The sequence below is a fragment of the Pseudorasbora parva genome, chromosome 25 (assembly GCF_024679245.1).
Source record: "Pseudorasbora parva isolate DD20220531a chromosome 25, ASM2467924v1, whole genome shotgun sequence".
NCBI lineage: Eukaryota > Metazoa > Chordata > Actinopteri > Cypriniformes > Gobionidae > Pseudorasbora > Pseudorasbora parva.
Window position 1 is genome coordinate 4,963,143 of NC_090196.1, and position 21,473 is coordinate 4,984,615.

At 41.8% G+C, this 21,473-nt stretch overlaps 7 protein-coding genes and 1 pseudogene across 7 annotated transcripts in view; 5 read left to right on the plus strand and 3 right to left on the minus strand.

The window, feature by feature from the left end:
* Nucleotides 1-2,465: 2,465 nt before the first annotated feature.
* On the plus strand, nt 2,466-2,956 carry LOC137065222 (histone H4). Its single transcript, XM_067436815.1, has one exon. The coding sequence runs from the start codon at nt 2,482-2,484 to the stop codon at nt 2,791-2,793; it is 312 nt and encodes a 103-aa protein (XP_067292916.1). The 5' UTR covers nt 2,466-2,481; the 3' UTR covers nt 2,794-2,956.
* Nucleotides 2,957-3,569: 613 nt separating this feature from the next.
* Nucleotides 3,570-4,165, plus strand: LOC137064979 (histone H2B-like). The gene has a single exon (XM_067436542.1). It carries the CDS (start codon nt 3,571-3,573, stop codon nt 3,943-3,945), a length of 375 nt encoding a protein of 124 aa, XP_067292643.1. The 5' UTR covers nt 3,570; the 3' UTR covers nt 3,946-4,165.
* A 2,278-nt stretch (nt 4,166-6,443) lies between these two features.
* On the plus strand, nt 6,444-7,043 carry LOC137064897 (histone H1-like). Its single transcript, XM_067436434.1, has one exon. It carries the CDS (start codon nt 6,459-6,461, stop codon nt 7,041-7,043), a length of 585 nt encoding a protein of 194 aa, XP_067292535.1. The 5' UTR covers nt 6,444-6,458.
* A 636-nt stretch (nt 7,044-7,679) lies between these two features.
* Nucleotides 7,680-8,048, plus strand: LOC137064401 (histone H2A-like; annotated as a pseudogene).
* Nucleotides 8,049-8,825: 777 nt separating this feature from the next.
* Nucleotides 8,826-9,838, plus strand: LOC137064835 (histone H3-like). The gene has a single exon (XM_067436366.1). It carries the CDS (start codon nt 8,845-8,847, stop codon nt 9,253-9,255), a length of 411 nt encoding a protein of 136 aa, XP_067292467.1. The 5' UTR covers nt 8,826-8,844; the 3' UTR covers nt 9,256-9,838.
* A 459-nt stretch (nt 9,839-10,297) lies between these two features.
* The window catches only part of LOC137064836 (histone H2AX-like), a 35,189-nt gene continuing 24,013 nt past the window's right edge, over nt 10,298-21,473 (minus strand). The window contains exon 2 of the mRNA XM_067436367.1: nt 10,298-10,791. Coding sequence (XP_067292468.1) covers nt 10,392-10,791 — 400 coding nt within the window. The 3' untranslated portion in view covers nt 10,298-10,391. The remainder of the gene's footprint in view (nt 10,792-21,473) is intronic.
* On the minus strand, nt 13,111-13,816 carry LOC137064999 (histone H2B-like). Its single transcript, XM_067436568.1, has one exon. The coding sequence runs from the start codon at nt 13,709-13,711 to the stop codon at nt 13,337-13,339; it is 375 nt and encodes a 124-aa protein (XP_067292669.1). The 5' UTR covers nt 13,712-13,816; the 3' UTR covers nt 13,111-13,336.
* Nucleotides 14,438-14,927, minus strand: LOC137065148 (histone H4). Its single transcript, XM_067436721.1, has one exon. The coding sequence runs from the start codon at nt 14,909-14,911 to the stop codon at nt 14,600-14,602; it is 312 nt and encodes a 103-aa protein (XP_067292822.1). The 5' UTR covers nt 14,912-14,927; the 3' UTR covers nt 14,438-14,599.

Consider the following 21,473-nt stretch of genomic DNA (forward strand, 5'->3'; position numbering starts at 1 on the left):
TTGAAAACATTTGTATGTTGAAAGCAGTTGTGTTAAACTTTTTTTAGGATTATTTTTTTTTCTACATAACTGCTGTCTTTGATAATAAAACATTTTTCTAATAATCGAATAATTAACAATAATAATAAATGTTTAAAATCATTATATTAGAATTTGATTATCATGTGACCCTCAAGACAGGAGTAATGGTGCTGAAAATTCAGCTTTGCATCAAATAGTAAAAGGTTAATTTAAATTGTAAGAATATTTCACAATAATACTGTTAAAACCTTTTGCTGTATTGTATTCCAAATAAATTCAGCCTTGGTGAGCAGAAGAGATTTCTTGTAATTAATATTTTGTAATAATCATTCAAATTGACATAAATCAACATCTCAGGAAATTTCACTGCTTTTTATTAAGAAAAGAAAAACACAGAAAACACCTGAATGAAATAATCTAACACTTAAAACTTGAAGAATAAAATATAATACATATATACAAGTCTTTTTTGTGACACAGGGTTGCAGTTTTCACTCAGGAGCTTTTCTTTACCGGAGTTGTCCAGGCATTTTCGATCATTCACTGTAGTCATTCAAATGTGGTGATCTCTTAAAGCAGTTCCCAGGTTGCAAACCTAGGCCCACATCACACCCTTTGCACTTCCATGGGGTGGCTCCTTCTGCATCATATGCAATGACACCGTCCCATGCTGGCCATCTGAGACAGGTCCTGAACGTCACTCACAGGAACGGGGGCAGATGATCACATCTCTCTGGGGCTGCCATCCAGGGGAATCCCTGTGAGCTGACCACCCAGAAGCTCCTCTAAGTTTCACAGTGTCACGGGCTTGTCCTGGGATGTGGCACACATCTATTTGTATAAAATGAAGCTGCTGGTCACAGCAATATTCAGGGGCAACTCCCACCATATGCTTATTGTACCGTTTAACTGCTGTTGGCCTGGGAACAGGGACCCTCTGTTGTTGCCTATCCTCTGTTGTCTGTCGCATTTATACACTGTGTGGACACTGGACAGTTGTGCATAGGGCTGTGCGATATTGAAGAAAAATGTGATTTGCAATACCTTGTTAAATAATGTGATATTCGATAGCCTGTGCGATATACAAAATTGCTATTAGTGTGTAAAATCTATTTAAATTGTATTTAAAAAAATATTTAAAACAAAGAATGATACCATTTATGTGTTTTACATTCTTTCGGGGAAAAGAAAGCATCACTACAAGACAAATGTATATCATAAATCTGACAATATAATTTTAACATCAAAGTAAACTTAAACAATTTTTTAATGCAAATATTTAAAAATCAAAAAACTACTTGCTTGAATTGGTAATATATAATTATTTCAACCTAAAACTTAACATCAAGAACATAAACAAAGACACCTGAACTAGGGGTGGACGATTATTTTTGTTATTTTAATTTATCTTTGTTATTAAAAATAAGATCTAGAGCAGTTTTGTGTTTAATAACTCCTTCAAACATCAGGCTAGTCACAAAAGTAACAGTTGTGTGCCCAGTCTATTCTCTGCTATACGCGTCGACCTAAAACAAACACTTGTGAAGTAGAATATTAAAATCATTCAGATATTGTGTGCTGTTGTGATTTATCACTATATGAACATTTGCGCTAATCCGATAATTTTCGATATATTGCACAGCCCTAGTTATGTACATGGAGACCTTGCTTGTGTCCATCCACTTAAACGCCAGCAGTAACGCATCCTCAGTATCTGAATACACAGACTCCAGGTCTGAAGAGTCCCACTCATTCTTCCAAGTGTCACAAATAAACTCGATCGCCTCCTCTGTCTTTGCCATGTTTTTACGTTTTTAATTAGGTTTTGTAATCTAAAAATAATCTAAAACAGAACCTGAGGCGTCTCCGTTTTAGATCATCTCCGTTTTAAATCCCTCCTTCCCGCCCCTGAAAGCAGCGGTGATTTGCTGATAGAAATCATGACATTACCGTAAGGCTTTAAAGTTACATTGGCGAAAAGCGTCAGTTAGTAGGCCTACTGTCGGGAGCTATTTTAATTATTTTGATAGTGCAAACGGTTGAGGAGTTTACTGTGTACAACTTGGTTGAATGTGTCGCGAAGACGACACGGGCATAAAAGCTTTATTTAAATTCTCAAAAAAAAAAAAAAAACCCTCAATTAGTCAACACCTATGGCCATTATAACTTATTGTTAGAGTTTCGAGCTTAGATTTGATATTATTTCGCCGTGTATCCCCTTCTGGTCGCGTCAGGAACAACAGGGGCGTAAAACTGCCTGGGCCGTAGAACTGTCTTGCTCCAGTGCTGCAGCCTCCCCCTTCTCGGCTAGTAAGGCTAAATATTTTGTGCTCGAGCAATATCGAGGGGAGGGGCTTGTTGCGCGGCGGTGGCTTCTGTCAGGTCCTTTAAGCAGATATAACCGGCCTCCTTGCAGCGTTGATTCTACACTTGTTGTAGTTTGATCTACTGAAATTAAACATGTCTGGAAGAGGCAAAGGTGGTAAGGGACTCGGCAAAGGAGGCGCTAAGCGTCATCGTAAAGTTTTGCGCGATAACATCCAGGGAATCACCAAACCTGCCATCCGTCGTCTGGCTCGCCGCGGCGGCGTCAAGCGCATCTCTGGTCTCATCTACGAGGAGACCCGCGGAGTGTTGAAGGTGTTTCTGGAGAACGTAATCCGCGATGCCGTGACCTACACCGAGCACGCCAAGAGAAAGACCGTCACCGCCATGGATGTTGTGTACGCGCTGAAGCGACAGGGACGCACCCTGTACGGCTTCGGAGGTTAAACGCCTGAAATCAAGAAAAACTTCAAACCCAACGGCTCTTTTAAGAGCCACCCACACTATCGCATAAAGAGTCATGTCAAAGTTCGTGATATGGGTAGAATAAGCAGAAAGCAAGTCCAGTAAAGCCCAATATCTCCATAATGATTGGATTTATTTAATAAATAACCGCACAAACAGTTCTTATGTTGTTTTATATGCCCCATAATTTTCACAAAAGGATAAATTGTTCCAGGTTCGGAAATGTGACCGTTCTGCAAAGAAAGTATTAAACACAATTTAACTTTCTAGGTGTTTTAATGCTGTATAAATGAGTTGTAATCGGCTTTTGGCGTTCTAAATATGTGTATTTACAATTGGGGAAAATTTAAATGTTAGTAGTAAAGGGACTTTTGTGTAGAAGGGAATTTCTGGTATAAAATCTATTTTAAAAGGAGTATTTATTTTATTCTAAAAATTAGGTTTCAGATTACACTATCTTTCAGAATATTAGTCTTTTCAAACTTTTATTAAAGCAAAAAAGCGGGAAATGAACAAAGGAAACGAAATCTTGTGGGGTTGTCCTTCAAACATAAAGCTGTAGGTGGGGCTAATATTTACCCGCCCGTGATTGGCCCTCGTTCCTATCGTGATGCTTTGAGTTGTCCAATGAAATACGAGTTTATGGGTTCGGCCTATGACAACAGGCAATCAGTAGAACCCCGTATCTCTCAGTAAATTAGCATATGGCGGTGAATAAATCCCTCTGTCTCGCTCCAGAGCTCACATTGACTCAGCATCATGCCTGAACCAGCAAAGTCTGCGCCTAAGAAGGGCTCCAAGAAGGCCGTCACCAAGACCGCCGGTAAGGGAGGAAAGAAGCGCAGAAAGTCCAGGAAGGAGAGCTACGCCATCTATGTGTACAAAGTGCTGAAGCAGGTTCATCCTGACACCGGCATCTCCTCCAAGGCGATGGGCATCATGAACTCTTTCGTCAACGACATCTTCGAGCGCATCGGCGGTGAGGCGTCTCGTCTGGCGCACTACAACAAGCGCTCCACCATCACTTCCAGAGAGATCCAGACCGCCGTGCGTCTGCTGCTGCCCGGAGAGCTGGCCAAACACGCCGTGTCCGAGGGCACAAAGGCCGTCACCAAATACACCAGCTCCAAGTGAAGTGTGCTCTGACCTTAACCATCCTAAAGGCTCTTTTAAGAGCCACCCATCTTTTCAGTTAAAGAGCTATTGTTATATCTCCTGTCTCGGGATCTTTCTAGACTTTGATTTACAGCTAAACGAAAACTAATATATTTTTTTTTTACCCTGAATTAAGTTTAGTGCGACAAATATGATAAAGCAATTTATTGTTTTGTTTTCTTTTACTGTCTTTAAAGGGATGATTTTAAAGGGAGGAATTTGTTTCAAACCTGTATGAATTCAGCTGAACACCAGGGAAGATTTTTTTGTGGTTGAAGAATGTCAGTAACCAAACAGTTAACTGGAACCAAAGAATTCCATAGTAGAAAAAAAAATCTATGGAATTCATTGGCTCCAGTTAACTGTTTGGTTACTGACATTTTTCAACAAAAAATCTTCCCTTGTGTCCAGTTGAAGAAAGAAATTCATACAGGTTTGAAACAACTTCAAGGTGAGTAAAGGATGACAGAATTTTCAAGTATATCTTTAAGTTTTAAGTGACGGATTTGTACAAACACTGGCAGGTGTGTTTGAAATAAAATATATTAATTACCATGTTGGCTGTTTTGATCTTTTTTTTTTTTTTTTTACATTTTAAATTTAATTTTATTATTGTTTTAGTTTAATCAGACATGCGTGCAGATAACAGTTAAATGGTAAGGCTGATCTTTCCCCCCCTCATTAGTCTTCATTCTTCACTGGTCATCTGGTCTTTGGTCCTAAACTGTTTTCCCCATCACCACTTTTGAATACTTTCCCTTTAAATTAAAGTTTGAACAATTCAATCATATCATAAAGCTGATATTACTACTTTGGATGGAAAACAATGTGGGAAAGTGAGTGAAATCCTCTTGAGATCCAATTAAAATAATGGTTTGTTTTGACCAATGTTATCTTTCAAATTTGATGTGGCCAGCCTTAGTACACCTCCATTTTACGGGGAAATATGAAAGGAAAAAACAACAAAAAGTACAAAATTCATTGTTTTAAAATTACACATTTAAAGACCATGCAATTAGTTATAATATAGTTATATCTGTTTGCTTCTTTTTGCTCAGACTCAGTGCAGTGGCTGATTTAGGCAGAACGTGGATACTGACAGTATGGTGATTGTGAAAGGAATTTATGTTTAAAGTTGAAGTAGTGCATTTAAAGTTATTCAGCAATGTTTTACATATTGTATGTGAGAGACAGGACATCATCCATCCATCTGCCCATACTGGTATCACTTTGTCCGAACTGTTTTAATAATTTCTTAGAATCAGTATTTTTAATAAATAGAGTATCAATAATGCAATTTATTATTATATAATTTATTAACTGATGCTTTTTAAGGTACACCAGTTCCAAGATAAAAGTAAACAATGCCCAATTAAAAAAATAAGTATATGAAACTGTTGTTAATTTCTTCCAATAGGGTGGACATTGTTTGTAAAAATATTTTACACCACCCTACATCAAATGTATTTTGAGTTTGATTATCTTGATCTGATGTGTTTGTTTAGGATATTCTGAACAAGATCAAGAACATCTGGAAATAAAATATCAAGCATTAAATAATATGACTGTTTTATGAATTAGCATTTAATAGTGGTTAAATTAAAATATAACAAAATTACAGTTAAAGTCCAATCACTTTTATCCAAGGCATAAGAAATGCAAGTAATATAAAGTTTCAAACAGAAAAGTACAAGCTAGATGAAGAAGGAAATTAAGAAATACTGAGTAAGAAAAATAATTAATGTATGCCTTTCAGTAAATTAACAACTTTAACACAATCCTCATTCACATGCCGAAAACTGAGATGAATGATGAATAAGGAGAAAAAAATATAACCATTTACATTTTTATTTATGATGATATTCATTAACTTATCACAACGTATTTAACAACATTACAACTTCTGTGATCAGACGTGGCCTATATATTTAGTATTATGAATATTGTTTTAGTCACAGACTCGATCCTCCGGATGATGTTCGTGTGCTTCAAGCTGCCCAAAACAACAGCTGTATGAAAGCCTCCTCACACCCTCGCTGATGCTGATTTCATTAAAGTCTCTTTCAGACTGTTTGCTGAACACACAGAGGACGCGTTTGGGCTTTTAGCAACTTTTACACTTAAAATATCCGTCAAATTTACACGCGGCCTTTACCCGTGGCTGAAGCTCGCCTTGGGTTTGATCTGATGGAGGCAAAATAAACATGTCCCCAACGCGTATTTCAGTCTCCAATGAAAGCTCAGAACCTCTGCATTGTGTTCACTTTTTTTTTGAATGTTATAAACTATTTTACCGCTCCAGTTTTGCCCCAAATATGAGATAAGAAAACACACGCGAGGGGCTCGTGGAGGCGCAGACGCCGAGCGGGCAAGTTGAGTCTATAAGGTTCTCATGTGTTATTGAAGAAAGCAGCGCCGCGCGAGCGCCATTCATTCATTCATTTCTGAAACCAGAACAGCGTTTGACCGACTTTAGATCTGATCAGAGAAAGATGGCAGAAACCGCCCCAGCCCCGGCCAAAGCGCCCAAGAAGAAGTCTGCCGCGAAGGCTAAGAAAGCAGGTCCCGGCGTCGGCGAGCTCATCGTCAAAGCTGTGTCCGCCTCCAAGGAGAGGAGCGGCGTGTCCCTCGCCGCCCTGAAGAAAGCTCTCGCCGCCAGCGGCTACGACGTGGAGAAGAACAACTCCCGCGTCAAGATCGCCATCAAGGGCCTGGTGACTAAAGGCACCCTGGTGCAGGTCAAGGGGACCGGCGCCTCGGGCTCATTCAAGCTCAACAAGCAGCAAGCCGAGACCAAGAAGAAGCCAGCCAAGAAAGCGGCTCCTAAAGCGAAGAAGCCCGCTGCCGCCAAGAAGCCCAAGAGCGCAGCGGCAAAGAAGCCCAAAGCCGTCAAGAAATCACCCAAGAAGGCCACGAAACCCGCCGCTAAGAAGGCGACGAAGAGCCCCAAGAAGGCGAAGAAGCCAGCAGCCGCTAAGAAAGCAGCCAAGAGCCCCAAGAAAGCCAAGGCGGCTAAATCCAAGACGGCGAAGCCCAAAGCCGCCAAGCCTAAAAAGGCAGCTCCCAAAAAGAAATAAACGTCCATTGTTTCTAACTCAACGGCTCTTTTAAGAGCCAACCACTTACTCCGCATAAAGAGCAAAACTCGTCTATTTTATTTGTTGATTTTAAAAGACAAGATATGACGCTACTCAATGAGTCATGCAATCTATACAATTTGCACTGGCAGTGATAAAAATCCAACATTATGATAGGAATATAATGTACAGCATAAAAGCTTAATGTGCACAGAATAAAGTGAAAGGTTTAGCACTTTTTGTAGAAAGAGTAAATCCATTCCATGTTATAGTGTACATGCCAAGGCCCCAAAACATTGATATTAAAGTGATTATTTGAAAAGTCTTTAAATGTTTTTCACCATTTGAATTAAATGTTTTACATATAACGTGTCTGCACACATAAAATTAATCATTAAATTAATATTTAGAAATCTATGAATTAATCTATCACAAATTGTTTATTAGTTTAATCTCTTAATAGTAAAGTAACAAATACTCATATTCAGAAAAGGGCTTTGGAGGGAAGTTCAGTGATTGGTTGAAATCATATCAGATTCTAAACCAACTCTCTCTTAAAGACAGTGTGGGGAAAAACTGGGTTTAATAATTTATTTATCAAAATTGTATTGAGAAGATTGTTAACTAATTTTAAAAATGAGCGGCAGAGGAAAACCGGTGGTAAGGCCAGAGCAAAGGCTAAAACTCGCTCCTCCAGGGCGGGACTACAGTTCCCCGTCGGCCGTGTTCACAGGCTTCTCCGCAAAGGCGTAGGCTCAGCGTGTCGGTGCCGGTGCTCCGGTTTATCTGGCGGCTGTGCTCGAGTATCTCACCGCTGAGATCCTGGAGTTGGCTGGAAACGCCGCTCGGGACAACAAGAAGACCCGCATCATCCCCCGTCACCTGCAGCTGGCGGTGCGCAACGACGAAGAGCTGAACAAACTCCTGGGCGGAGTGACCATCGCTCAGGGCGGCGTGCTGCCCAACATCCAGGCCGTGCTGCTGATAGCCCAAAGGCTCTTTTAAGAGCCACCCATTTCATCTTGTAAAGGGCCCTTTGGTATTAATTAATGAACCCATAAAGGCATAGGTTTATTACATATTATTAAAACCTATAATTTGTAGGATTGTTTCTCGTAAACATTTTCACAGGCAGGATTAAAGCAGCGTTTCTGCTGACCTTAATATTTTTCAGTCTTAATTTAAGACTTACAATGTCTTAAATTCAATGTTGTTTAAAAAAAAAAGAAAGAAGATATTTACAGTATAATGCATATAATTTGTCTAATTTTGGATGAATAAATAAAAATACTGGGTCAGTTGCTGTTAAATTGTTTGTTTCATGATTTTTATTAATTAGACATGCTTTTTGAAATTAAATTTGGCCATTAAAATGGAGTAAAAATACAATAACATGTTTTTCATAGGGCCTTGGCTTAAAGCATGCAATGCATTGCTAAATAAATAAATACATCTTATATATAGCTCTAAAACAGACTCGCTGACAGCCTGCAATGAACGTGAGATATATAACCAATCGGAGGAGAGCCCTTCTAGCCAATCATAGACGAAAAAGGCGGTACCTTCCCTTACCATCCTGGGGAAAAAAATATCGCGAGCGGGAAACCCTCGGCTTGTTTGAAAACAGTAAACGCGCAGTCATTGGCTAGCAGTCATAATCACTGGTCACATTTCACCCAATTACAAGCCTCTGCACCCTCGACACTATGAGCTCATGCCGGTCCAATGCTTTAAAAGCAGGCGTGTAACAGAAAAGCGGCATTTCTAGCTCCGGCAGTACAGAGAAAACTGAACTACAGCAATGGCAAGAACCAAGCAGACCGCTCGAAAATCCACCGGTGGCAAAGCCCCAAGGAAGCAGCTCGCCACTAAAGCAGCCCGTAAGAGCGCTCCGGCCACCGGCGGCGTCAAGAAGCCTCATCGCTACAGGCCCGGGACCGTGGCTCTGCGAGAGATCCGCCGTTATCAGAAGTCCACCGAGCTGCTGATCCGCAAACTGCCCTTCCAGCGGCTGGTGAGAGAAATCGCTCAGGACTTCAAGACGGATCTGCGTTTCCAGAGCTCCGCTGTCATGGCCCTGCAGGAGTCCAGTGAGGCTTATTTGGTCGGCCTGTTTGAGGACACCAACCTGTGCGCCATCCACGCCAAGAGGGTCACCATCATGCCCAAAGACATCCAGCTGGCCCGCCGCATCCGCGGAGAGCGCGCCTAAACCCGCATCTGCTTCAGCCGCTTCATCAAGCCCCAAAGGCTCTTTTAAGAGCCACATAAATTACACTGAGGAAAAGATATTTCCAAAGTAATGCTGAAAATCTCGTATAAGTGATAATACATTATCGTACGTTTAGAATAGTAATACATATTGTTCTGGAGAACATTTGCTGTAGTCAATTAAAAATTGTTCTGATGTTCACAGAACTCGTTTTGCAGCGAAAGGCGCCTTTTTTAAATGGATACCGGTTAGCAGAAGGCGTTCGCGCTGTGAATTCAGGCGAAAATAAACATGGCTTTATGAGCGGTACTTACGCGGTTATATCAGTTTGCTCGCGATTTTGAAGAGTAGCGCTCTGAGCGCATGAAGTTGATTTTTCAACTCTGAGCAAAAAAACGCCCGACATCATCGTGTTTTTTCCCCTATTGTCCAATGGAGAGGCGGGCCTTCCGTGTGTTTACCGTTAACCTTGATCGACAGAGATTCCGGGGAATTAACAGAGATGTTATAAAATTAAAAACCGTCAAACAAAAAAAGGCCCGAAAAACGCGTGACTACAAGGGTAAAATCAGTGTTATAATCAACCTTATTATTTTAATGGATTCAGTAATGGATTCACTTTTAAGTCAATTGTAAAAAATATAAACATGATATTTTTACAATAAAAGTTATGGGCAAAGAACATTTAAAAAATGTGAATAAAGGAAAACGAGCAGATTAAGAGAGTCTTGACAAACAAAAGATGGTGGAGGATAAACAAAATACCAAAGACCTCAAATTTGTTTGTTGGTGTAATAGAAATTCAGAAATGTATGTTTTTGAAACATGAAAATCAGTTTGACCCAGTCTTTACTTCGAATCATACAATCTTTGACGACAATTTGTAAAGACATGTTAAGATATGATAACAAAAAATAAACATGTTCCAGATTAAAGTCTTCCAATTGTGTGTACTTTTATGTGCATTATAGCATGTGATGTTTATAACTGAAATCTAACGTTTCCATTTGCCAACAAGTGTATTGGCAGTATACAGTTTAAAAACTAATTTACTAAGATTTTCAAAATGCTCTAAAAGGGCGAAAGTGGGTGGTTCTTAAAAGAACCTTTGGGGGTTTGATAAACGCAGAACGTGTTTATTTCTTAGCGGGCTTCTCGGTCTTCTTGGGCAGCAGCACGGCCTGGATGTTGGGCAGCACGCCGCCCTGAGCGATGGTCACTCCGCCCAGGAGTTTGTTCAGCTCCTCGTCGTTGCGCACCGCCAGCTGCAGGTGACGGGGGATGATGCGGGTCTTCTTGTTGTCCCGAGCGGCGTTTCCAGCCAATTCCAGGATCTCAGCGGTGAGATACTCGAGCACAGCCGCCAGATAAACCGGAGCACCGGCACCGACACGCTGAGCGTAGTTTCCTTTACGGAGAAGCCTGTGGACACGGCCGACGGGGAACTGCAGTCCCGCCCTGGAGGAGCGAGTCTTAGCCTTCGCTCGGGCTTTGCCACCGGTTTTGCCTCTGCCACTCATTCTTGATTTATTTTCAGTTTTAACAACCTTCTAATGAAGACTTGTTCTTCCACACACTGTATTTAAAGGAGAGTGCCACTCGCCCATTGGTTTAGAATCTGATATGATTTCAACCAATCACCGATCTTCCCTCCAAAACCAAACCCCCTTTTCTGTTTTGCACGAAAGACTAAGATGGGGGAAATTCTACCAGAAAGAAGTGTACATTTCCACTTGTAAAATATCTTGGGGGCAACTTCTTTTTTTGTTGGTAAATCTGAATATTGAATCATATGGAAGACTATGAGAAACACTTATCATGCCACCTCACCTTTTTTATGATGAAATAAAATACATTTTTATATGCATTGCACCTCTAAAATGTCAGCCCCGTCACAGACAAATTTATACATGTTAGAATTGTTTCCTAATGATTTTTTTATTCACTGTAAACAATTCTAGGACAGATAATGTACATTTCTGGTAGAATGTCCCATAGAAGAGATGAAACCATTGAAATATTTGTGATAAAGCTATTAGATTCCTAAATATTCCTTAATGATGTGTTTTTCTGTGTTCACACTGCACAGTTAAAATGTACTTAAAATATTAAATGTGAAACATTTAAGGGGGTCGCACACCGGACGCGGAGCTCGGCGGCGCGCCACGTCTTTAAAATTCGAACACATTGTTTTCAATGAGTGTACGCACACCGGTGGCGGCATTCGGCGCCTGTCCGCGGCGACTCAGGAAGTTGCTCTAAATCCTGCCGCGCCACAGAGCGCCATTTCAAGGCTTTATTTTAAAAGTATATTATCGTTAAGGTATACTGATTTCAACCTTTGCTACAAGACAAATTTGTTTTACATTCTGAGTTCAACAGCTTGAATAAAGTCTAAACATATTTTGGGGAAATGTATAATAAACGTAGCCTTTTAAAATGTGCGCGTCTGGTGTGCGATACCTGAGACGCTGCGCGGCGCGCCGCCGAGCTCCGCGTCCGGTGTGCGACCCCCTTTAAAGGGATACTTCACCTCTTTGTCATATTAAACTATGTTATTCCCTTAAAGGTGCACTATGCAACTTTCCGTCCACTGTAGGGCACCTATATTCAAAACAAATGTGTAGTGTGATGATACAAAGTTTGAGCGCAGCATCTTGGGACATGTGGTCTTCACCTCACAGCCGGTGGAAAAAAGGACTCGGGCAGAAATCACGTTCATGTATGCGGTTATTAACATTACTGTAGTGTGAAGCAGAGTAGGAGCGAGTGTTGTGGAGCTGAGCACAGCCGCTGGAGAGATTGTTACACAAATACCCCCCTTGCGAACACCGGGACTTTTATTATGACGGGACGGGACAAACCAGAGCACACATTCGCCGGGCACCTGCACTGATCCACTCTTCCGGTTTATGATTATGAAATGCAGCTCTGTTTATTATATGATGTTATGACGTTACCCTGTGCGTTCACTTGTTCACATTGCTAAGAGTAAAGCGCTCCTGCCAAATAAAACCCGAGACCCAGGGCCTGCACTGATCCGCTCTTCCGGTTATGATTATGAGGTAATGGTTTATTATATTAGATACATTTAAGTGTGTTGAAAATTATGTTATGACGTTACTCTGTGCGTTCACTTGTTAACACTTCTAAGAGTAAAGCGCTCCTGCCAAGTAAAAGCCGAAACCGAGGGTAACGCAGATATGATGCGATTGACAGACGACTTCCTCAAACGCTATGCTGAAACGTCCCGGTCCTTAGTTAAAATAGTAATTTTCTCACAATTTACAAATAGTTGAAAACATTTGGGATATTGTAGGTACTCAACTGAACAAAATATATAACACCGGCCTAGTCTCATGTTTCCTCACAAAAAATTTGAGCAGTGAGGGTATTTTGTGCCACCATTTCTCTTTTACGCTGATCCCAATCTGAGACTTTTCGGCCTAAAACAACATTCTTTATACATTGAAGTGCATAAACTCATATTTTATTCTTGAAACTGAACAATTATATATATTTACTTAATTTATAAACTATAGTATCAGGGTTTCCAGCTTTGACAGGTTGGCATGAGATTTTGATGACATCAATGAGACAAGGTTTTAAGGATCTATATATATATATATATATATATATATATATATATATATATATATATAATGTTTTAATAATGCAAATAACTCAAATATTGAAGCCTAATGTTGAACTAGACACTTTTTGAGAAACTTTCCCTACTAACTTCACTGATATTACCAACCATTCTGATTTCTTACTAATTTATTTTTTTTATGATCTACATTGCGTGGCAAAAAGGTGCAGTAAATAGTGTTGCAGCTCATGATCAACACATGATCTAATAAATAAACATATTATAAAACAGTCACATGTATTCAATCAAAATTAGCATTTTGCATGGAACATTTAATGCATTGCCAAAAAGAATAAAAATAAGCGTTCTTGTGTAGCACTTTTATTAACTACTATTTAGAAACTATTATTTCACACACAAAAAAGCTCTTCAAACGAAAAGATGGGTGGCTCTTAAAAGAGCCTTTGGGTCGTTAAGTCTCAGTTAACTCTACTTGGAGCTGGTGTATTTGGTGACGGCCTTTGTGCCCTCGGACACGGCGTGTTTGGCCAGCTCTCCGGGCAGCAGCAGACGCACGGCGGTCTGGATCTCTCTGGAAGTGATGGTAGAGCGCTTGTTGTAGTGCGCCAGACGAGACGCCTCACCGCCGATGCGCTCGAAGATGTCGTTGACGAAAGAGTTCATAATGCCCATCGCCTTGGAGGAGATGCCGGTGTCAGGATGAACCTGCTTCAACACTTTGTACACATAGATGGCGTAGCTCTCCTTCCTGGACTTTCTGCGCTTCTTTCCTCCCTTACCGGCGGTCTTGGTGACGGCCTTCTTGGAGCCTTTCTTAGGCGCGGACTTTGCTGGTTCAGGCATGATGCTGAGTCAATGTGAGCTCAAGAGCGAGACAGAGGCATTTATTCACCGCTATATGCTAATTTACTGAGAGATACGGAGATCTTCTGATTGCCTGTTGTCATAGGCCGAACCTATAAACTCGTATTTCATTGGACAACTCAAAGCATCAAGATAGGAACGAGGGCCAATCACGGGCGGGTAAATATTAGCCCCCCCTACAGCTTTATGTTTGAAGGACAACCCCACAAGATTTCGTTTCCTTTGTTCATTTCCCGCTTTTTTCTTTATTAAATGTTTGAAAAGACTAATATTCTGCAAGATAGTGTAATCTGAAACCTCATTTTTAGAATAAAATAAATACTCATTTTAAAAGTAGATTTTATACCAGAAATTCCTTTCTACAAAGCCCCTTTACCACTAACATTAAATTCCCCCCAATTGTAATATTTAGAACGCCAAAAGCCGATTACAACGCATTTATACTAGCCTGACAAGCCAGACCCACATCAAGATGTTTGACACTTGATGTGACAAAAACCCACATGACACTTGCGGGCAAATAAAATGTGCTGCCGCTAGGGTGCGTCTAGATTTCTAGGCTACATTTATACAGCATTAAAACATCTAGGTAGTTAATTGTTTTATATTTTCTTTGAACGGTCACATTCCCAAACCCGGAACAATTTATGTGAAAATTAAGGGGCATAAACATAACATGAACTGTTTGTCATGTTTTTGCAGCTATTTATTAAAGAAATTCTATTATTAAGACATGGAAAGTCGATACTGGGCTTTAATCTTGTTTATTATAACCAGATCAGCAACTTTGATATGACTCTTTATACGACAGTGTGGGTGGCTCTTAAAAGAGCCGTTGGGTTTGTGGTTTCTCTTGATTTCAGGCGTTTAACCTCCGAAGCCGTACAGGGTGCGTCCCTGTCGCTTCAGCGCGTACACAACATCCATGGCGGTGACGGTCTTTCTCTTGGCGTGCTCGGTGTAGGTCACGGCATCGCGGATAACGTTCTCCAAAAACACCTTCAACACTCCGCGGGTCTCCTCGTAGATCAGACCGGAGATGCGCTTGACACCGCCGCGGCGAGCCAGACGACGGATGGCGGGTTTGGTGATTCCCTGGATGTTATCCCGCAAAACTTTACGATGACGCTTGGCGCCTCCTTTACCGAGTCCCTTCCCGCCTTTGCCTCTTCCAGACATGTTTAACAGAATGCTATCAGACGACGACAATAAATGTATAGTAGACAGCCGTAACCAGAAGCCTGTTTATATTTACTTAAAGGACCTGACAGAAACCAGCACCGCGTCACACGCTCCTCCCATCAAACTATTTGAGAAGGGTCTGTCTGCGTCAAAAAAGCGTAACTGGAAGGGGCGTGTCTTGTAGAACTGCGGGACGCAATCAGATACACTTGAAATATTTCGAGCACTAAACGACAGCTGCGTCCCAACCTGGTCCCAACTCGGAGGCTGGAAGGAATATATTCGAAAGAAGTACTTGATGTTTAGTAGGACAGGAACTGGGGTGCGGGATAAACTATCCATGATGGGGAATGTACTGTGCACTACTTCTCTCCACATTAGTCTATGAATGTATTGTGTATGGGTCTGCATCCAAATCATTTCTAAAGAAACTGGATTTAAGTATCGAGCATTGAGATGCAATATTTTTTTTCTTCCGTTATAGAACATAGCTAACAGCCTATAAAATGTTTAGGCTAAGAAATGTTTCACTTTTATTCACAAAATTAGCTCATTTTAAACTTGATGCCTGCAACAGATTTGAAGCTTTACCTGTCATTCATAAACTACGATGGAGATGTATTTACTGAATAAATTCCTTGATTCCCTTGAATATATATTTTTTAAACTTTTGTTATTTAACAGCATAAATGTCCCAACCAGTGGAAAAACCTTGTTTACAAAGCATCTTAAAGGAACACTCCACTTTTTTTGTGTGTGTGAAAATATGCTCATTTTCCAGTGAAACAGTTGAGTTTTACCGTTTTTGAATCCATTCAGCCGATCTCTGTATTTGCCGGTAGCACTTTTAGCATAGCTTAGCATACATCATTGAATCATGAGCCCATTAGCATCAGTGCTCAAAAAAATGGGCACCAATTTATTTATGTTTGTCACTTTGTTTATGGTTAAGGGAGATAGGTAAGTTAAGTTGTGTTCCCTTTCGAGAGAGGTTCCTCGTATTGCGTATGGGGAAAAACTCCTTTTCTCGAGAATGTGAAGCAAAACTTTATTAATAAAGGTATCTATGTAAAGCACAGTGAGCTGCACGGCCATAGCCCGGCGCGAGGAGCGCTCTGATTGGCCGGGCCGCGGCAACTGCAGGAACATATGGTGAGGCGGCTGAGAGGAGCGAACCAATGGGGGCGCTCCAGAGAGACCGCGAAAAGGGGGCTAAAAATAGCATACAGGAGGCTATATAAGACCCTGACTCACCATAGGTGTCAGATTTTATGCTGATATCCGGAATCAAGCAAACCGCCGTAGAAAAGCAACCAGCGGAACATTCCTGCAGCCCTGAGGACGCCGGATTCCCTCCGAGTCTCCGCCTTCAGCCACCTGCGTTCCTGCTGCGCCACCCGGCGTTATATATATCCTTTATACTGTATGTCTATGTTGAGTGTTGTATGTGTTTGTGTGTGTGTTGCCGCTGCAACGCCACTTCTAGAGCTTACAGGCTTGTTCTATTCGAGGACTCTCTCGTTCCGCCGCGTCGAAAGACGGAGCTCTTCTCACTCTCCCTCTTCTCTCGTTCCGTCGCGCTGAATAGCGCCGCGGAAAGAGAGAATGTTAGAGGACATGAGCACTCAAGCCGAAGCTCTCTTCACTCTGCCGCCGCCGCGGCTCTTCTTCCGCCGCTGCCGCAGAGTTGTCCTCACTCTTCTCTCGTTCCGTCGCGCTACAGCCGCGGACAGAGAATACTAGAGTGAATAGGCGAACTCGAGCCGAAGCTCTCGTCACTATACCGTCGCGCTGAGGAGGCGCCGCGGACCGACGGAGCTTTTCCTCACTCTTCTTCTTCTCTAGTTCAGTCGCGATATCGCCGCGGACAGAGAATACTAGAGTGAATAAACTAACTCGAGCCGAAGCTCTCGCCGTGCTGAAGAAGCGCCGCGGACAGAGTTTTTCCACACGCTTCCAATTCTCTCGTTCAGTCGCGCTGTCGCCGCGGACAGAGAATACTAGAGTGAATAAACAAACTCGAGCTGAAGCTCTCGCCGTGCTAGAAGCGCCGCGGACAGAGTTTTTCCTCACGCTTCCAATTCTCTCGTTCAGTCGCGCTGTCGCCGCGGACAGAGAATACTAGAGTGAATAAACAAACTCGAGCTGAAGCTCTCGCCGTGCTAGAAGCGCCGCGGACAGAGTTTTTCCTCACGCTTCCAATTCTCTCGTTCAGTCGCGCTGTCGCCGTGGAGAGAGAATACTAGAGTGAATAAACAAACTCGAGCCGAAGCTCTCGCCGTGCTGAAGAAGCGCCGCGGACATAGTTTTTCCTCACGCTTCCAATTCTCTCGTTCAGTCGCGCTGTCGCCGTGGACAGAGAATACTAGACTGAATAAACAAACTCGAGCCGAAGCTCTCGCCAGGCTAGAAGCGCCGCGGACAGAGTTTTTCCTCACGCTTCCAATTCTCTCGTTCAGTCGCGCTGTCGCCGCAGACAGAGAATACTAGAGTGAATAAACAAACTCGAGCTGAAGCTCTCGCCGTGCTAGAAGCGCCGCGGACAGAGTTTTTCCTCACGCTTTCAATTCTCTTGTTCAGTCGCGCTGTCGCCGCGGACAGAGAATACTAGAGTGAATAAACAAACTCAAGCTGAAGCTCTCGCCGTGCTAGAAGCGCCGCGGACAGAATTTTTCCTCACGCTTCCAATTCTCTCGTTCAGTCGCTCTATCGCCGCGGACAGAGAATAACGTACTAGAGTGAATAAACAAACTCGAGCCGAAGCTCTCGCCATGCTAGAAGCACTGCGGACAGAGTTTTTCCTCACGCTTCCTATTCTCTCGTTCAGTCACACTATCGCCGCAGACAGAGAATACTAGAGGGAATAAACTAACTCGAGCCGAAGCTCTCGCCGTGCTCATTCTACCGCCGCCGTGCTGAAGCGCTGCGGACAGAGAATACTAGAGTAAGTTAGACGAGCGAGCTCTGGCTGTTGGGTATGTCAAGAACAATGTCGCTGCAGCGCGCGCTTACTGCCAAGGAAGTTGTAATGGCTGCCTTGTCATGATAGCGCGCGCCCCTTCCACAGCGCATTGCTGACTAGAGCGCGACTTAGCACGCGCTCACTGTCAGAGCATAAGGGCGTCGGAAAATGGCTGCCAAGCTAAGCCCTTTTTTCACTCTATCACTTCCATTCCCCTTTATTCAGGCGGCTGGAAAGGTTTTTACACTGTAGACAAAGTGTCCACTACACAGTGTGCACCCCTACATAAGCACTGTTAATTCAGCCTCACAAAATCACAAATAAATCCCCACTTTACAGTCTGCACTCCTGCACCCAAGCACTTTTCACAAAGTTCACTCTCGCACACACAATATAAATGTGAGGCGCGCGCCCACTGCAAAGCCTGCACCGCCAAAACTAACACTATCCCCACAGTGTTACAAGCAGTGTTACAGAACAAGCAACCCGGCTAACAGGCCCCTGTTACTAAGCGGCCAGCCCCCGAATCTAATTCAACCCCTGGCTTCACGAGCCCAGGCCTGGCAGGCCATTCCTGGTATATTATATTGGGTGTTGAACATATAAAACGAGGTTCTCGCTACAGTTTTGCTCGCAGACCCCGCGATTCAAGCCGTGGTCGAGCCCTCAGTAAGAAGCAGTGTCAGTCACGTGCTTCTCGCTGAGGCATTGAAACTGTTAAAGGAGAGAGCGGCGGAAACAGTACACCCGACGCTAGCGAGTCAGGTTTTTACTGTCACTAATTCCTCATGCCGAAAATGGATGGCGGTCTCAGGCCCATTTTCCAGACATCTGAACAAAGCACTTATGACACGCTCGTTTCAAGGTGCTGACGGTGAAACAAATCCTCGCGCACATTCGCCCCGGGGATTGGGTTTTCTCAATAGATCTGAAAAACGCATACTTCACGTTACGATATAAGTGTGAGATTTTTGTGAGATAAGTGAGATTTATTGTGCACTATGGTTAGTTATATTTAGGCTAGATTTAAATGAGATAGGCTATATTGACTGATCAGTGACAGCTATATTGACTGATCAGTGACAGATAGGATAGATATAGGCTAGTAACACATTCATATAGGTTAAGTTAGAATTATAGATATAGAATTATTCATAAAAGATATTCATAGGTGATATATATTTTTGTTTTATTTTATTCATTTATTTAATAGGGACCAAGCATATTCATGAACATTGTTGTATAAAAATACACCATGTAAATATGCCAGAATTAGTAAAAATAACTACTTTTCATCAGCAGTCCCTATAGGCAGATAACAAAAATAACAAAGACAGCCAACAATCATACAACATCATTCACCAAAAAACTAAACAAAAAATTACACAAATGGCAAGAAATTGTTCATTCTCCTCTATACTACATTCAGATTTACAGTGTAAGTGTACATGCACTATTGATAAATGTATGACAGTTAAATATGAGTACACCTCTGGTTTTCAAGAAGCCACTGTTTTAAGTGAATTTTAAAGGTGTTGAGTGTAGGACATTCTCTTATTGAAAGGGGCAATCTATTCCAGAGTTTACCACCTATCACTAACAAAACATTTTGCCCAAAAGTGGTGAGCCTAAATGGTATCACGCAGTCTCCTTTGATACAGGCCTGTGCAGGGGCGTGGGACTGGGGAGATAAAGGGTACTGAGTAACCAGGGCCCGAGGCAGGGGAGGGGCCTTAGAAGTCAGTTTTCTATACATACAGATACATGGTACGGGGGCCCAGCAAGATGGTTTGTACCCAGGGCCCAAAATTTGGTGCTACGCCCCTGGGCCTGTGTATAACCTCCACTGTCAAGTCTTTGAAAAAAGCCATGCAGTGGAGTGGGAGCAAGATTATGTCACATTTTGTATACTAAACAATTGTACTTAAACGCCTAAAATTATCAAAGCTTAAAAATGTATGCTTCTCTAAAATATCGCAATGATGAAATGACAATGCTTTTTTTAATCAAAAACGAAATCTCGTACTACTGGTGTGGGAGCATTTCCATTTGGGAACACCACATAAAGTGAGATGTGTGTATTGTATTGACCCAGAATGCAGGATCCATTAACTTAATTTTCAGTAATTTTCACTCATTTGTATATCAGAATTCATATTTTTTTAATAAAAAATGTTATGGAACAAATGGGACACTTTTCGGCCTAAAACAACATTCTTTAGACATTGAAGTGCATAAACTCATATTTTATTCTTGAAACTGAACAATTATATATATTCACTTAATTTATAAACTATAGTATCAGGGTTTCCAGCTTTGACAGGTTGGCATGAGATTTTGATGACATCAATGAGACAAGGTTTTAAGAAAATATATATATATATAAAATGTTTTAATAATGCAAATAACTCAAATATTGAAGCCTAGTGTTGAAGTAAACACACTTTTGAGAAACTTTCCCTATTATTTTCGCTAATATTACCAACCAGTCAGATTTCTTACTAATTTATTTTTGTGTATGATCTACATTGCGTGGCAAAAAGGTGGAGTAAATAGTGTTGCAGCTCATGATCAACACATGATCTAATAAATAAACATATAAAACGGTCACGTTTTCATTCAGCCAAAATTAGCATTTTGCATAGAACATTGAATGCATTGCAAAAAATAATAAAAATAAGCGTTCTTGTGTAGCACTTAAGGCTGTCGTAAATATAAGAAACTATTATTTCACACACAAAACAGCTCTTCAAAGGACAAGATGGGTGGCTCTTAAAAGAGCCTTTGGGTCGTTAAGTCTCAGTTAACTCTACTTGGAGCTGGTGTATTTGGTGACGGCCTTTGTGCCCTCGGACACGGCGTGTTTGGCCAGCTCTCCGGGCAGCAGCAGACGCACGGCGGTCTGGATCTCTCTGGAAGTGATGGTGGAGCGCTTGTTGTAGTGCGCTCGAAGATGTCGTTGACGAAAGAGTTCATGATGCCCATCGCCTTGGAGGAGATGCCGGTGTCAGGATGAACCTGTTTCAACACTTTGTACACATAGATGGCGTAGCTCTCCTTCCTGGACTTTCTGCGCTTCTTCCCTCCTTTACCGGCGGTCTTGGTGACGGCCTTCTTGGAGCCTTTCTTAGGCGCAGACTTTGCTGGTTCAGGCATGATGCTGAGTCAATGTGAGCTCTGGAGCGAGACAGAGGCATTTATCCACCGCCATATGCTAATTTACTGAGAGATACGGGGTTGTTTTGATTGCCTGTTGTCATAGGCCGAACCTATAAACTCGTATTTCATTGGACAACTCAAAGCATCAAGATAGGAACGAGGGCCAATCACGGGCGGGTAAATATTAGCCCCCCCTACAGCTTTATGTTTGAAGGACAACCCCACAAGATTTCGTTTCCTTTGTTCATTTCCCGCCTTTTTGCTTTATTAAATGTTTCAAAAGACTAATATTCTGCAAGATAGTGTAATCTGAAACCTAATTTTTAGAATGAAATAAATACTCCTTTTGAAAGTAGATTTTATACCAGAAAATCTTTTTTATACCTTTTATACCAGATTGTTATACCTTTACTACTAACATTAAATTTCCCCTCAATT

Bases quoted from the DNA above. Each gene is read 5' to 3' on its own strand.
- LOC137065222 (XM_067436815.1), top strand. From the start codon at position 2,482: ATGTCTGGAAGAGGCAAAGGTGGTAAGGGACTCGGCAAAGGAGGCGCT.
- LOC137064979 (XM_067436542.1), top strand. From the start codon at position 3,571: ATGCCTGAACCAGCAAAGTCTGCGCCTAAGAAGGGCTCCAAGAAGGCC.
- LOC137064897 (XM_067436434.1), top strand. From the start codon at position 6,459: ATGGCAGAAACCGCCCCAGCCCCGGCCAAAGCGCCCAAGAAGAAGTCT.
- LOC137064835 (XM_067436366.1), top strand. From the start codon at position 8,845: ATGGCAAGAACCAAGCAGACCGCTCGAAAATCCACCGGTGGCAAAGCC.
- LOC137064999 (XM_067436568.1), bottom strand. From the start codon at position 13,711: ATGCCTGAACCAGCAAAGTCCGCGCCTAAGAAAGGCTCCAAGAAGGCC.
- LOC137065148 (XM_067436721.1), bottom strand. From the start codon at position 14,911: ATGTCTGGAAGAGGCAAAGGCGGGAAGGGACTCGGTAAAGGAGGCGCC.